This window comes from Xenopus laevis, chromosome 6S (assembly GCF_017654675.1).
Source record: "Xenopus laevis strain J_2021 chromosome 6S, Xenopus_laevis_v10.1, whole genome shotgun sequence".
NCBI classification, from domain to species: Eukaryota; Metazoa; Chordata; class Amphibia; order Anura; family Pipidae; genus Xenopus; species Xenopus laevis.
This window is the reverse complement of record NC_054382.1, coordinates 113,586,567-113,601,243: the sequence shown is the minus strand read 5'-3', so window position 1 is coordinate 113,601,243 and position 14,677 is coordinate 113,586,567. Positions and strand designations below refer to the sequence as shown.

The following is a 14,677-nucleotide window of genomic DNA, read 5'->3' as shown; positions in this document are numbered from 1 at the left end:
CAGCTGCAGCCCTTCCCTTTGCACCCTGGGCTTACTATGCCCACACACCAGCTCCCTCTGCATACAGTTACTAATTCATCAGTCCTCAAAGGTGTTACTCATGTTCAGACCCCTTGTAAAAAGCTTGACATTGGAGGGAGAAGGAAAGCATTGCAAGGTAGGAGCAGTGAGTCCACGCAGGCAATCCATCCACCGGTGCGTCCACAGATTCCGCTCTGGCCACGGCAAACAAATAGTACAAAATGATAGTCGACGGATAGTCAGGGGATGATTTGCTCGACGCGTTTCGTGACGATAAAGTCAATTCAGCGAGTAAATCATCCCCTGCCCACTATTTTTAAATATTACACAATAAAGATGGATTTATTTTAACATATTGGTTCGCACGTGTATTTAACTTCATCCGGTGGAGTCCGCGACTATCATTTTGGACTAAAAAGCTTGACATGCCCACTTTCTGGAACTAAGATACTCTTATCCAGTTGAAAAGATACAAAAATATCTTTAAATTCATATAAAAAAAAATACTGCCTTTGGAATGTCCCAGTTGAGCTTTTGAAACACATTTCTTTTTTCTCAGATAAGGAACCTTTCATCAATCAGGGTTTTGGAAGCCAAGTTCTTCTTCCCCACCGCATTACGGAACAGCCGGAATAACTGAAGCACAAGGAGAAACAAATCAAATAATGACAAAGGTATAAGATAAAAATATTAATTAAAATTAAGCAGTTACAATATAATTACTATTATTTCATATATACTATCTTACTATTTATAAGCAGAATTAGTTTAGCTGAACATTCGAAGCTCTGTATAAACAACCCCTCCCTTCACCCCTTCTTGCGTACAGATAAGCAAAAGCTCATTATACAAGGGAGTTATCTGTTGGCTGGTCATCTAATTCCCAGACTGGCAGCATCATGTAGTTTTTAGCTACCACTTGCTTATATATAACACCAGTTATATGGTTGCTATGGGTAACTAAACCAGCAGCAAACCTTACACATTTTATTATATTCTTCTATTAGATGCTAAAATATTCAACCAAACCATCAGCCATAGATTTGTTGTTTCTAAAATGCTGGTAGACAGGTATGAACAATACAGGTTATAGTAAATCTCTTCCCCACCCCACCCTTGCAGCGCCTACAGTAAAGCAGACAAGGCAGACATACAGTACCTCTTGCTGTAGGTAAGTGAGGACGGCAGCCAGAACAAAGTTTTGTGAAGCAACGTCAACAACGCAGAAGAATAAGGTATCAAATATGAGGAGAGTCGATTCGTTTCCATAAAAAAGGACATCGGTGAAGGAATGATTTTCATCTGTGGAACAGAAATGCAGAATTGTACTGGGAAAGGCTAGTAATGGGCAACTACACCAATCACTCACTTTTGTTTAGGGCATCCTTTTCACCATTCCACCCAAGCCCCTTCTTTTTCTGCTTACCCTCTTCTCATCCCACTTCTTCTTCCCCTCCTCTCCTCCTCTGTCTCACTAACCTTGCAATGGCGCTTGCTTTTCCTTTTTTCTCTGTTCCCTGTCTTAAGATATTTTTGTAACATTATATTTACCTTTAATTTGTTAACCCCTTCTCTAGTCACCGTTCTCCCCACCCATTTACTTCCTTTATTTCAGCCATTTACTTTAGTCCCTACTTCCCATCTATGTGACTTCATTCAGAACATCTAATTGTCCGTATTTAAGCAGATTACAAAATATTAGGTCTACAAAGAGCTAGGTTTTGGTGTTGTATATTAAACTCCAAGATATTTCTCTAAATTCATGCTGTTTGAAAAATATATTTATTATATCATATTAAAATATACATCAATAACCCCACATGGAGACTAACGCATTTCATGCAAACCCAGTAATTGCTAAGCACGAAACGCTAACAGGAACAAGGTAAAGCAGAGCACACTCTAATAACTTCACAGAGAACGCCTGGTGCACAGGGTAGAGGTACGGCAGCCCCCAATATTAATAGAACGAGAAAAACTCTGGCACTCGAGGCAAGTGAAATGCAGGGTTCCCCCTTGCTTTTATTTCTTGTGCAGACGTGCACAAGAAATAAAAGCAAGGGGGAACCCTGCATTTCAACTTGCCTCGAGTGCCAGAGTTTTTCTCGTTCTAAGCACGAAACGCGTCAGGCTCCATGTGCGGTTATTGATGTATATTTTAATATGATATCATTTAAACAGCATGAGTTTAGAGAAATATCTTGGAGTTTAATGTATTGCTTCTTTTTGGTCACTAGAGGTCTCTATCATGTACTATATATTAAATGCAGACTCTGTAGCCAATATTTTCTATGTTCTTTAGTGTTGTGCAGCCAAACACATCTTTTGTGACTCATGACACCTGCCATAGACTCCATTATAATAAATGAATCCAAATTTTTAAAACGGATTTCCTTTTTCTCTGTAATAATAAAACAGTACCTTGTACTTTTGATTCCAACTAAGATATAATTAATCCTTAATGGAAGCACAACCAGCCTATTGGGTTTATCTAATATTTACATGATTTTCTAGTATGAAGAACCAAATTACAGAAAGATCAGTTATCCAGAAAACCCCAGGTCCCAAGCATTCTGGATAACAGGTCCCATACCTGTATTACAATCCAATAGCTGGAAGGGATAGACTTATTCTGGCATACCAGTTGCTGCTAAATTACAACTCTCCATAAAATACAAAGAGCTAAAGTTTGCCTGTCTCTATTTACTGGGTTAATCAGTGGTGAGACCATACCATTATAAAAGATGCTTTTATCCATTGGTTCCATGAACTCCATGTTCAGCAGCCTTTCTAAAAGCATTTTGTCTTTCACAAAGTAATCCACTTCTTTAAAAGCCTAAAGTGAAGAATAAAAAAAAAGTAGTTTTATGGATTGGAAATCCACTATACCCAGTTAGTGGTTTTTGTCCAGTCTTGTGGATAAGGACTATCCTCCACTGTCCCTAACAAGACAAATAGTGACTGGATTAAAAAAGCCACTCCCCTAGCAAACTAAAGGCAGATAAAGGGAGTGGAATACAATGGCAGCAAGTGCACAGACATTCTAAAGTTCATATTGTTGGGTAAAACTTAGACCAGTGCTGCCCAACTCATTCCATGCAGTGTACCAGGTAACCACTATTCTACATACAAGTCTGTGTGCCTTCAGTAGGACAATAGGTGTTCTGGGTTTGTTTGCTATGATACAGCAAATCAGGTGTCTGTTGAGGGGTGCTATATAACCTACCTACATTCTTATAAGTAAACAAAAACTGTTTTTATCCTCCAATAAGTGTAAAAGGTACCATTGCAAAGAAGTAGGCTAGAAATGTTACATATTTTTTGGGCATTATTGCCAGTCCAAGGCCACCACAGCATTTAAGCAGTGTAGATGTGTTCCTCTAAAGATGCCCCCAATAGTTCCCCATCTTCTTTTCTGCTGATTCAATGCACATTCATATAAAAAGCAGCTCGGAAACCAGAGCATTTTGCACCAGAATGATTATTATTATCATGTATTTATAAAGCACAAACCTATTTTGCAGCCCTGCACAATAAATGGACGTATACGTAGAACATATAAGATTGCACAGTAAAGAAGGTCCTGCCTAAAGAGCTTACATTCTAATAACCAGCCATGTTAGCGTTAGTTTTGATAAAGGATTAACAGCATCTCCAGTTTAGCTGACCAGGGGATACAATGACACTGGTATTGAAAAGATAGCAAAACAAAAGCTAAAATGGAGTGCTCCTGCAGATCATTAATGTTATAGGGCTGCTGAACATTTCTGCTGCTATAGTTCAGTATGTACAGTTCATAAAATACAGTGTGGCTAGCTATATTCCTTTTTATTTCTCCTTTTAGCAGTACAATACATAACGGATGCACTGAATCCACTATTTTGGATTCGGCCTAGCCCCCAAATCCTTTATGAAAGATTTAGCTAGAATACAGAACTCTAATTTGCATATGCTAATGAGGGTGGGGAGAGAGGCACACCCTATTTTTTTTACTTCCTTGTTTTGTGACAAAAGTCACATGATTTTAATGATTCGGTTCAGCCAGGCATGAGGATTGGGTTGAATCCGAATCCTGCTGAAAAAGGCCGAATCCTGGCCGAATACCTAACCGAATCCTGGATTCCGTTCATCCCTACAATGCATAAAGTAATCAAGGAACCGCTAGGATATATCATTGTACTTACATGGTCAATAAAAGAACTAAGGAATTTATTCATGCTATTGTAGGCTCTGGTATTCAGGTCAGAAGTGGAGAGAGATGAGTGGAATAGTCTAGAGGGACCATGGCTCTGCAAAATCAAATATTATATTATTATTTATACATAGACATACCATGTACTGTCCAATGGAAAAGGCAAAGAGCCTAATGACACAGCTGTATAACACCAGACAACTTATGAAAATTATATCATTATATTTTAAGTGATAGGTGGTTAATAAAAAAACAAAATGAGTATGAGTATTAAAACGTGTGCACACTGTCACACCAACTAAAAGTATACCTTTGTTAAACTGTCCTGGATTTGGTCAAAATGTGTTCTTGCTCTAGATGAAATAGAAATCTGAAAAGTCTGAATATCTGAGTTTGGTTGTAATCCTCTTTGACTGCACAGGTTTTCCTGCAATGAAAAAACAATGCTGTTGGGACATTAGAATGCATTATGTTAGCGTCAGCCTTTCAAGCTTGCACAATTGGATCTGCTATGAGCAGCCAACCATAAACATAAACATATCAGTTTATAGTTTACTGTTAGAAATTAGTGATCATGCCTTTTTTAATCGGTTTCTATATACCAAATCCACAAATTAAACAAATACTTAATACTTTGCGGTCTTACCGCCTCCCTCTTTAAATTTAGATTCATTTCCTCCATGTTGGTATCTGCTTGTCCATGCACAGAGCGACCATGAATGTAATATCCATAGCAGCGGTGGCTCAAAATAAACAGAGATATCTAAAGGAAAGATAAACAAACATGAACTTATAAAAACATAGTCATAGGCATGGAGAAGATGGGAGTATAATTTATTATTCAAGTCAAGACCAGCTTGTGAGACCGTTTAAATGGCCTTAGGGTAAGGTCACACCTGGAGATTCGGGGAGATTTAGTTGACCGGCGACTAATCGCCTCTTCTTTGAGGCTACTAATCTCCCCGAACAGCTTCGGAAAAAGAAGCGCTGCGAGTGCCATGCCGCAGGCGAATTCTCATTCTAGCAGCCGAAAGACAGGGGGAAGCCGTTCGGGAGATTAAGCACCTCAAAGAAGAGGTCACCAGGTGAATAAATCTCCCCGAATCTCCAGGTGTGACCTTACCTTTACCTTTAAAGGGCAGTGCAACTGGTGTTCACTCAACAGAGCTTGTGTCAAATATACTTTTTGCCTTAATTACAAAAAAATAATCTGTGATTTTTGTTATTTCTTGAGCTAAACAGGCCAAACTGGAAACTAAAACTAGTCTATGTTCTGGAAAGGTAGATAATTAGATTACCACTATGCTTTACCTTCCTTTCTTGTAACTGTTTTGTTAGCTCAAGTTTATTAAATACAGTACTTGCACTGGTAATCTGATTTACCTTGCAAGGGCCAAGCATGGATGGTCTTCAATTTCCCTGTTTATATCAAAAAACCTACTGTGCAGCTGTGTGTAAATGTGCATATGGATGCTGCCTGAGTAAAATTTATATTACTTCAGTTGTCTTATAAAGTGTGGCCTTCAATATTTGCTTATTTGCCTCATAGCTTGAAAAGAAACACAAAGTAGACCTAAAATGCCCACGGTCATGGTCTCTGCCATGGTATTCATAATCCGATTTTAATATTTGAAATATTTCTGAACAGCTTTCCAAAACGGATAGAATATTTCTGCCTGAATAAACTTACCGCAGTGGTATGTGAACCCAATCTAAAAGACTTTCCAGTAAGGTGCGGTTAGTTTTGGATAATATGCCAATAAGTTTAATTGAACATTGATATGGAAACTACAGCAAATAACCGTTTCATTTTAAAAAGGGGAAATTAAGAAAAGTCAGCTTTCTGCAGAACTAATACAAATTGGGAAATAAATTAGAGGAAAAAAACTTACATTACTCATCGAACATAAATCAACAAACTGTCTTATTTTGTCCTCCACGTATCTTTCATAAAATGCAGAGAAGAAGAGGACCTGCAAGAAATTCAGAATGTATTAAAAGCTTAACGGCTCTATGCAATGTATTGAAGGTTTAAAGGAGAACTAAAGCCTAACTAAAGAAGTAGGCTAGACATTTTATACATTATGTTTTAGGTTTCTGTACCAGCCCAAGGCAACCACAGCCCTTTAGCAGTAAAGATCTGTGTCTCCAAATATGCCCCAGTAGCTCCTCAACTTCTTTTCTGCTGATTCACTGCACATGCTCTGTGCTGCTGTCACTTACTGAGTTTACAGACCCACTCACAATGTACAATACATACAGAATAGAAATGTCACAATATAAGGCTGATTAGTAATTAATACAGATAATTACTACATGGCAGCACAGAAACCAGTGCAATTGGCAAAAGAATTTAATAATCAGCCCTGTAGCATCATCTTATATTACAGGTCAAACTCATATTCTGCATGATAATTTGCAACGACCCCTAAGCTTAGCTTCTCAACAGCTGCTCAGAGCCCACTGAGAATGTGATTGTCACAGACACTTTCCAAGATGGTGACCCCCTGTGACAAGTTTGAAGTCCTGGATCATTGCTGCTATTGACAAGCTGAAACTTTAGGCTGGTGCAATAAGTTCATGATATAAAATATGGCATGTTAAGCCATATTCATTTTAAGGGTTGCGTTCTCCTTTAATGATTTGCTAGAGGGTACCTGCAAGCAGCCAATAGCCAGCCAAAGCGCAGTTGACACACCGTATCTTAAAATGCGGCTCCAGGGAGCCATGTAATCCTGTGCATTTCTTGAAAGACTAGAAGATGGATCCATTAGTGCCAGGTGTTTAAATCCAACGATCTGCAAGATGAATAAATATATATATAATATTGGGTGTCTTTAGTGAGTGACTGTAAATTCTTTGGGGTTGGGAGCTCACTCCTTTTCTAACATTAAAATAAATGGTTTACTTACAATAAGGGTTAGCCTGGGGGCAACAGGGAATATAAAAATAGGTAAGATGGCTTGTTAGCGGAAAGGGTAAATCTAAAATGTTAACACAGTAAAGTAGCCAATCCCACTTTGTGGATGTTTTTTTCCTTTGCATATATTATTGCTTGGCGACACAGGAAAGAGAATGACTTTTACAAGTACAGACCAAACTCTGCAAAATTCAGAACACACAACCTATGCGCTGCCTTAGGAGACGGGAAAGCACTGAATAGGATTACAATTTCCAGGTTTACATATAACAGGGATATGAGTTCACTACCTCTAAAAAGAAGAGAACCGCCAAAACTTGAAAGATGGGACTTATTTTCCGCACTGTCTGAATTTCATTCCATTCGTTTGCTATGAAGTAACTCCTCCAGATGCTCACAGGTGCACCACTGTTCTTTGTCTTGCCTGATAAGAGAAAAAGGTGGCCTTTGAAGCTGGCCATAGATGCAAAGATCCGATCGTAAGAATCATCGTACGATCAGACTTTCCCATCTCCCGACCCGCCACTAACCATTCAGATCAAAGTCTTACCAGTCAGATTAGTTAAAGAACAGATCAGCAATGTTCTGCCCCTGACAGCAATCGTACGATATCTATGTCCGACCAAAGCTGGTGACAGTCTCCCTCTGAAAATCGTACGATCGGCAATACACGCAGAGATATTATCGGCAGCCGACAGAAATTTTCTAACCTGTCCGATCGACCAAACGACCGATCTCCGCCGGACGAAAAATGTCGGGACTCTCCACACACATTCCGAAAATCGAGGATTCGTACGATCAGATCTTTGCGTCTATGGCCAGCTTTACTCATTCATAAATATCTTAACTATTTCAACATCTAAACACTAATTCGTGCTGGTGGACAATGTGCAATTAATTACTGCTTACAAAGCTGCTAAGAACCTTAAATCAATAAAAAAAATTGGGATAGTAGCAACAATCAATAATTTAAAATATAAGGAACAGCACTTCTATTTGATTTGAGTTGCTGAAGTCACCAGGAATTTCTCCTTGATAAAGCACTGGTGCGCGAAACGCGTTGTTCAATTGTGACTTCGGCTAGAACTGGTCCCTGTCGTGTTCTGTCCCTTGGGGGCCTTTTTGGGTGTATGGAGCATTGAGAGAGAAGGAGAACGCCTGTCTCTCACTTTGGAAGATATTTACTGAGCGTCAGTGAGGGAGAGCCAACTCCACAGTTTGTAAGTCGCATAAATCCTGGCCGGGATGAGTTATTTCTTTTGAAGAGGGTTGTGTCTTAACTTGGCCACGGACCTTTTTTTTTTTTTAATGTAGAAAGAACTTTTTTTAATGTAGAAAGTTTTACCAATTTATGGATTGATTTATAAATCTATATACATCTTTGATCTATATATGTGTGTGAGTATATGTATAAGGTCCTAATACATTGGCTAATACTTGATTAACTTTTGATGGGGCTGAATAATTAAGTTGATAATTTGTAGTTTATATTGTACCCCTATGTATGTTAATTTGACATTATATTATACTGCTATAGGATTCTATCTAGGAGATTGATTATTCGAATAAATTGGTCTATATATTTTAATTAATTGTAGTTTCTTTTTTAATTAGATCGAATTTTGATAATTTAAATTAAAAAAAGTCAAATAAAATATAAGCTCTGTTCCTTATATTTTAGACTTTTTTCAACATTTATCAACACTGGGCACATTTACACCTGGGCAGTAACTCACAACAATCAATCAGTAATTAGCTTTTCTTACTAGAATAGCATTGGTTGCCAGATGCAGATTGAATGCTCTATGTTAATTAATGACCCCCACAACGTACTGACATACTGATTGCATGATGTGTCACCCAGGGGTTAAGGTCTGGTGCTTTTCTAGGCATTGGACTTCCATCTGTCTCCTTCTCTCACCAACTGCTGCATGTGCTGTACAGTCCACATGTGCCAATCACTGAAAAGAGATTTACCCCCTCCCCCCTCAATGGCTAAATCCAGTGGTGGGCTGGGGTGTTTATTATTATGTAGGCAGCCAAGGAACATCCCTTTATGGTTGCTGACCTCCCTGATGAAACAGACCCTAGCATGTGCATATGTGGTACAGACCTTAGACTATCAGATCGACTGAGACAGGGAGTGAGGTGAATAGTGATTCGCTGCTTTAAAAAGTTGAGTGCTATAAAAATAAAACATAATATTTTAATATGACCTTTGTAGTTGCTAAATATGTTGTATTGCCCGATATACTGTAAGTGGTCACAGTTTTTACTTATTGCATAGGGCAAATTACTTTTAGCTTATTTAGATGTACAGAAGTTCCAGAGCTTAAGAACCAAAGCATACACTTAGGGGCCGATTCACTAAGGGTCGAATATCGAGAGTTAATTGACCCTCGGTATTCGACTGGGAATTAAAATCCTTCGACTATCGAAGTGAAGGATTAAGCGCAGATAGTACGATCGAAGGATTATTCCTTCGATCGAACGATTAAATCCTTCGAAGGATTTTAATCCAACGATAGAAGGAATATCCTTCGATCAAAAAAACTTGGCTATGACCTTCCCCATAGGCTAACATTGAGTTCGGTAGCTTTTAGATGGCGAACTAGGGGGTCGAAGTTTTTTTTAAAGAGACAGTACTTCGATTATCGAATGGTCGAATAGTCGCACGATTTTTAGTTCGAATCATTCGATTCGAAGTCGTAGTCGAAGGTCGAAGTAGCCCATTCGATGGTCGAAGTAGCCCAAAAACCACTTCGAAATTCGAAGTTTTTTTACTTAGAATCCTTCACTCGAAGTTAGTGAATCGGCCCCTTAATATGCTCTGCACAAAACTGTGGCCAACTGCATGCTTACTGCATTACATATGAAGTTTATACATTTCTGGTAATAACCTGGATAAACTTAGGTTATTTTAGAAAAGATTACATGCAGTGAAAGGCATGATTTCATCATGGATGTTTCAAAGCAGCACAGTTCTCCATCTCCTCAGTGCAAAAAAAATGCAACAATATACACAGTTTAAAAAAGTGGCAGTAAAATATATATCAGATAAGTACTGCTCCCTGTCTGTTAAGCAATGGGTGTAGCTAAATGCTGGGTGCCTTACTTACCTGTGATATGTACTGCAGCACATTGCACATTGTTAAGAGGCACTTTATGTCAGTAAGGGGATATATGTACTTAATACATGTACAAAGAAGAATGCCCATAAAGCTCACCTTCAGAATGTTGAGTTCGTGCCTTGGGCCTTTCCCAGTCAATGAAAAAGATGTCTATTGAAAGCTGTAACAGAATTTTGTGCAGGAACTGCAGAGCCTAAAAACACAAAAAAATGACTCATTATGGCTCGCTAGGGTCTAATAATGCTCAAATGACAGATACAACTTTTTTAATGGCTGTGAAATAGCCAGTGAAAACTACCCCTGTGTTCGAAACATGGAAGAGATCGCTGCTGTGATATCCACATGTGGATGCAGTGGTTTCCTTCGAGAAATCATAGCTATGGGCCTGTATGTTGATATGGACAAACTACAGTCTCTAGATGCTTGTAACTACATCTACTACCAACACTATTAGCTTTAAGCCTACCCATTCAAGGGGTAGTATAACTTCAAGCTGTAAGCTTTAACTATGTTATAAAATGGCCTATTTTAAGCAACTTTTCACATTTTTTTTTTTAATTAATTAATGAATTAAGGTTCTCCTTAAAGGGATACTGTCACAGGAAAACATGTTTTTTTTTTTAAAAAAAAAAAAAACGAATCGGTTAATAGTGTTACTCCTGCATAATTCTGCATTGAAATCCATTTTTTAAAAGAGCAAACAGATTTTTTACATTTACTTTTAAAATTTGGCATGGGGCTAGACATATTGTTAGTTTCCCAGGTGCCCTCAGGTCATGTGACTTGTGGTCTGATAAATTTCAGTCGCTCTTTACTGCTACACTGCAAGTTGGAGTGATATCACCCCCTCCCTTCACTCCCCAATAGCCTTTCAAAAGAACAATGGGTAGCTAACAAGATAAGCAGCTCCCTAGCTCTGCTGAAGGATTTGTTTGCTTTGCATAGCTCCACCTAGTGGTAGACATGAGAATAGGTTGTGGTTAAATGCAAAGGGAAGGGGAGAAACAAAAGCAGTCTCAAAGCAATTCCATCTTGAAGTGCTGTCTCCTTCTCAAAGCTCAGAATCAGGCAGAAAAGACTGAGATGGCTGAATCCACACCAATATTACAACTAAAAAAATACATTTGTTGGTTTAAGAATAATATTTTATATAGTAGAGTGAATTATTTTCAATGTAAACAGTGTAATTTATAAATAAAAAGTAAACCATAAAAATTATGAATCTCTTTAAGGCTTCATTGGTGGAAACAAGCAATGTTTGTCTTCTCAGTAGGGCATAGAGTCCACCTCAATGGACACCTGACCTCAGCAGGCAAAAATCTATTGCTCTGTGAGGCTTCAGTTTTATTGTTATGACTACTTCATATTACTTATGTTTCGATTTAGGCCCTCTCCTTTTCTTCTTTCAAACTATCATTCAAACCACTACCCGGTTGCTAGGAACCAGATAGCTGCGGAAAAAAGCTAATAAATGGGAGTATAACTGTGTAGAAATAATGTGTGGGTCAGGAGAGACAGCCAGGCAAGTCAGCCTATGAAAAAATACAACCAGAATAAATGAGTTAGGGCACAGAATAGATAATGAGACTAATAAACCAGAGAGGCATGAATTGTCTTTCTGTCTGCTGATGTGACACTACCCTGTGAATAAAGGCCATATTTTGCTATAGTATAATAAGGTAAACATTGGTACTAACTAGGGATGCACCGAATCCACTATTTGGGATTCGACCGAATCCTCGGTAAAAGATTCAGCAGAATAACGAACCGAATCCTTATTTGCATATGCAAATTAGGGGGCATGAAAGGAAGGAAAGTCACGTGATTTCCCTACCTGCCCCTAATTTACATATGCAAATTAGTAATAGGATTTGGTTCGGACAGGCACAAGGATTCGGCCGAATCCAAATTCTGTTGAAAAAGGCTGATTCTTCGCCGAATCCCGAACCGAATCCTGGTTTCGGTGCATCCCTAGCACTAACCACACTAAGAAGCAGATTTGTCAAAGTGTGAGATGAGAGAACACCACAGAAAAACCTCACACAATTGCTATTCATTCCTATGGGATTTTTAGAAGTGTAATTATCAAGGGCAGAATTCTAATTTTCACCCAGCAAAAAGCACCCTATGTAAAAGAATGAGCAGCGGAAAAGTGTACCTTTAGAGCAAATGCACACCAGACGTAAGAAACAAAGTTATATTCTTCTTCAGATACTGGTAACAGAACAGAAACATACCGCTGCCCCTGTAAAGGAAAAACAAAATGTTTTGAATAAGCAAATCCTGAACTAAAATAATATAATAAAAGCAGAACTCACCCTGATACATATAAATGTATTTAATTTAAAGAAAATATATGGCAGCCCTGGAGTACTATGCAGATCATGATTCTTCCTCATGGCATATCTGCAAAATTATAGTCTGAAGTCTCACTATACGGGTATGGGATCAGTTATCCGAAAACTCATTATCCAGAAAATTATGGAAAGTCTGTCTCCTATAGACTCCATTTTATTCAAATAATCCATATTTTTAAAAATTATGACCTTTTTCTCTGTAATAATAAAACAGTAACTTGTACTTGATCCAAACTTATTAGAAGCAAACCAGCCTATTGCATTTATTTAATGTTTACATGATTTAAGACTTAGGGGGCGATTCACAAAGGGTCGAATATCGAGGGTTAATTAACCCTCGATATTCGACTGGGAATTAAAATCCTTCGACTTCGAATATCGAAGTCGAAGGATTTTAACGCAAATAGTGCGATCGAAGGATTATTCCTTCGATCGAACGATAAAATCCTTTGAATCGAACAATTCGAAGGATTTTAATCCAACGATCGAAGGAATATCCTTCTATCAAAAAAAGTTAGCCAAGCCTATGGGGACCTTCCCCATAGGCTAACATTGAGTTCGGTAGCTTTTAGATGGCGAACTAGGGGGTCGAAGTTTTTTCTTAAAGAGACAGTACTTCGACTATCGAATGGTCGAATAATCGAACGATTTTTACTTCGAATAGTTCGATTCGAAGTCGAAGGTCGTAGTAGCCCAAAAAACACTTCGAAATTCGAAGTTTTTTTACTTCGAATCCTTCACTCGAAGTTAGTGAATCGGCCCCTTAAAGTATGAAGATCCAAATTAAGGGAAGGATCCATTATCTGAAAAGCCCCAGGTCCCGAGCATTCTGGATAACATGTCCCATACCTGTACTGTCAAATAAAGATAGCAATACATGGAAGCCTCAATATGCTGATCAAAGCAGCAGTCTCAGATGTGTAAAGAATTTCTTTACTAGATGTATAATTGCAGAGCTTATAATGATAAACTGCAGCAGCATAATGATATAAATAAAGGAGAACTCCACACAAACAATAAGCTTTTTGAAAAGTTAACATACTTCCAAGCAACTTTGCAATTTACATCAGTTAAAAAATATGCAGACTTTTCATTATTTTTAATGGTTTGGAACAGTTCTCTTTATCCTAGCCCCCTGCTCTCCTACTGATCTCTCTGATTACTTTGCTGAGCTGGCTGACTACTGTTACTTTGTATTAACAGCCATCTGTCCTCTGTATCCTCCAACAATCCTCCTCACAATTCCCTGCACACCTGACTTCAATAAGGAATGGAACATCGCAATGCAATGCAAGTAACTGTGATGGGTATATTAGGGGTTTCTGTGTTATGTGGGCCTCTTCATAGGGGTGTCCTTTCTTAATTCAAGCCCTTTTTTTTTTTTAGAATGGAAAGACCAGACTCAAAACATGATGCACTGTCCGATTTTTAACCGATCAATTGAGAATGAGAGATCATCTGAGGGCCTAGTTCCTGCTGCTTCCATCATCAAAGTATCAATCCTAATTGGTTTAATGTGGCTATAAGAAACATTTCCAGGAATTTTAAGGACAGAAAAATATGAATGGGGGGGGGGGTGCCGAACATATTTTTAGGAACAAAATGCACCAGCCCATGGTAAAAAGAAATGCAGCACAGCACCACCATCTTACATAGCTTTTACAGTTTTCAAAGTCTTAGACTCATGTATGCACAGTAGAATAAAATTATTGAATTACTATGCATGTGCAAATCTAAGGGGACAATTTATGAATGTCTGATTATAATCGTTCCCCCGAATAATTTTTATTTAGCGCTAAAAATCATGAATTATATGAATGATTTTAAACCATGAAAAAAATTGTAACCTATTACACGTAAGATACACGAAAAACACGAATACAAAGCTTTGCCAACTAAAAGCTGTCACAGCCATGCAAGCAGTCAATGGATTTTGTGATTTTCCAATTAGAGTCCTGCATCGGGTCGGGTACTCACGGAATACCCGCAAAGTGGTTGGGTTTTGGGCAAAAAATCCCAGATTTCTTGGCCGTGGAGACAGTCCACTGGTAACCCG

The 14,677-nt window shown here is 38.3% G+C and overlaps 1 protein-coding gene across 1 annotated transcript in view; it reads right to left on the bottom strand.

The window, feature by feature from the left end:
• Positions 1-227: 227 nt before the first annotated feature.
• The window catches only part of tmem67.S (transmembrane protein 67 S homeolog), a 36,575-nt gene continuing 22,125 nt past the window's right edge, over positions 228-14,677 (bottom strand). Inside the window, exons 18-28 of the mRNA XM_018223860.2 lie at positions 12,423-12,509; positions 10,361-10,457; positions 7,424-7,557; positions 6,871-7,011; positions 6,106-6,186; positions 4,860-4,976; positions 4,524-4,640; positions 4,206-4,310; positions 2,755-2,857; positions 1,181-1,323; positions 228-657 (exon numbers count right to left, since the gene is read on the bottom strand). Coding sequence (XP_018079349.1) covers positions 577-657; positions 1,181-1,323; positions 2,755-2,857; positions 4,206-4,310; positions 4,524-4,640; positions 4,860-4,976; positions 6,106-6,186; positions 6,871-7,011; positions 7,424-7,557; positions 10,361-10,457; positions 12,423-12,509 — 1,206 coding nt within the window. The 3' untranslated portion in view covers positions 228-576. The remainder of the gene's footprint in view (positions 658-1,180; positions 1,324-2,754; positions 2,858-4,205; positions 4,311-4,523; positions 4,641-4,859; positions 4,977-6,105; positions 6,187-6,870; positions 7,012-7,423; positions 7,558-10,360; positions 10,458-12,422; positions 12,510-14,677) is intronic.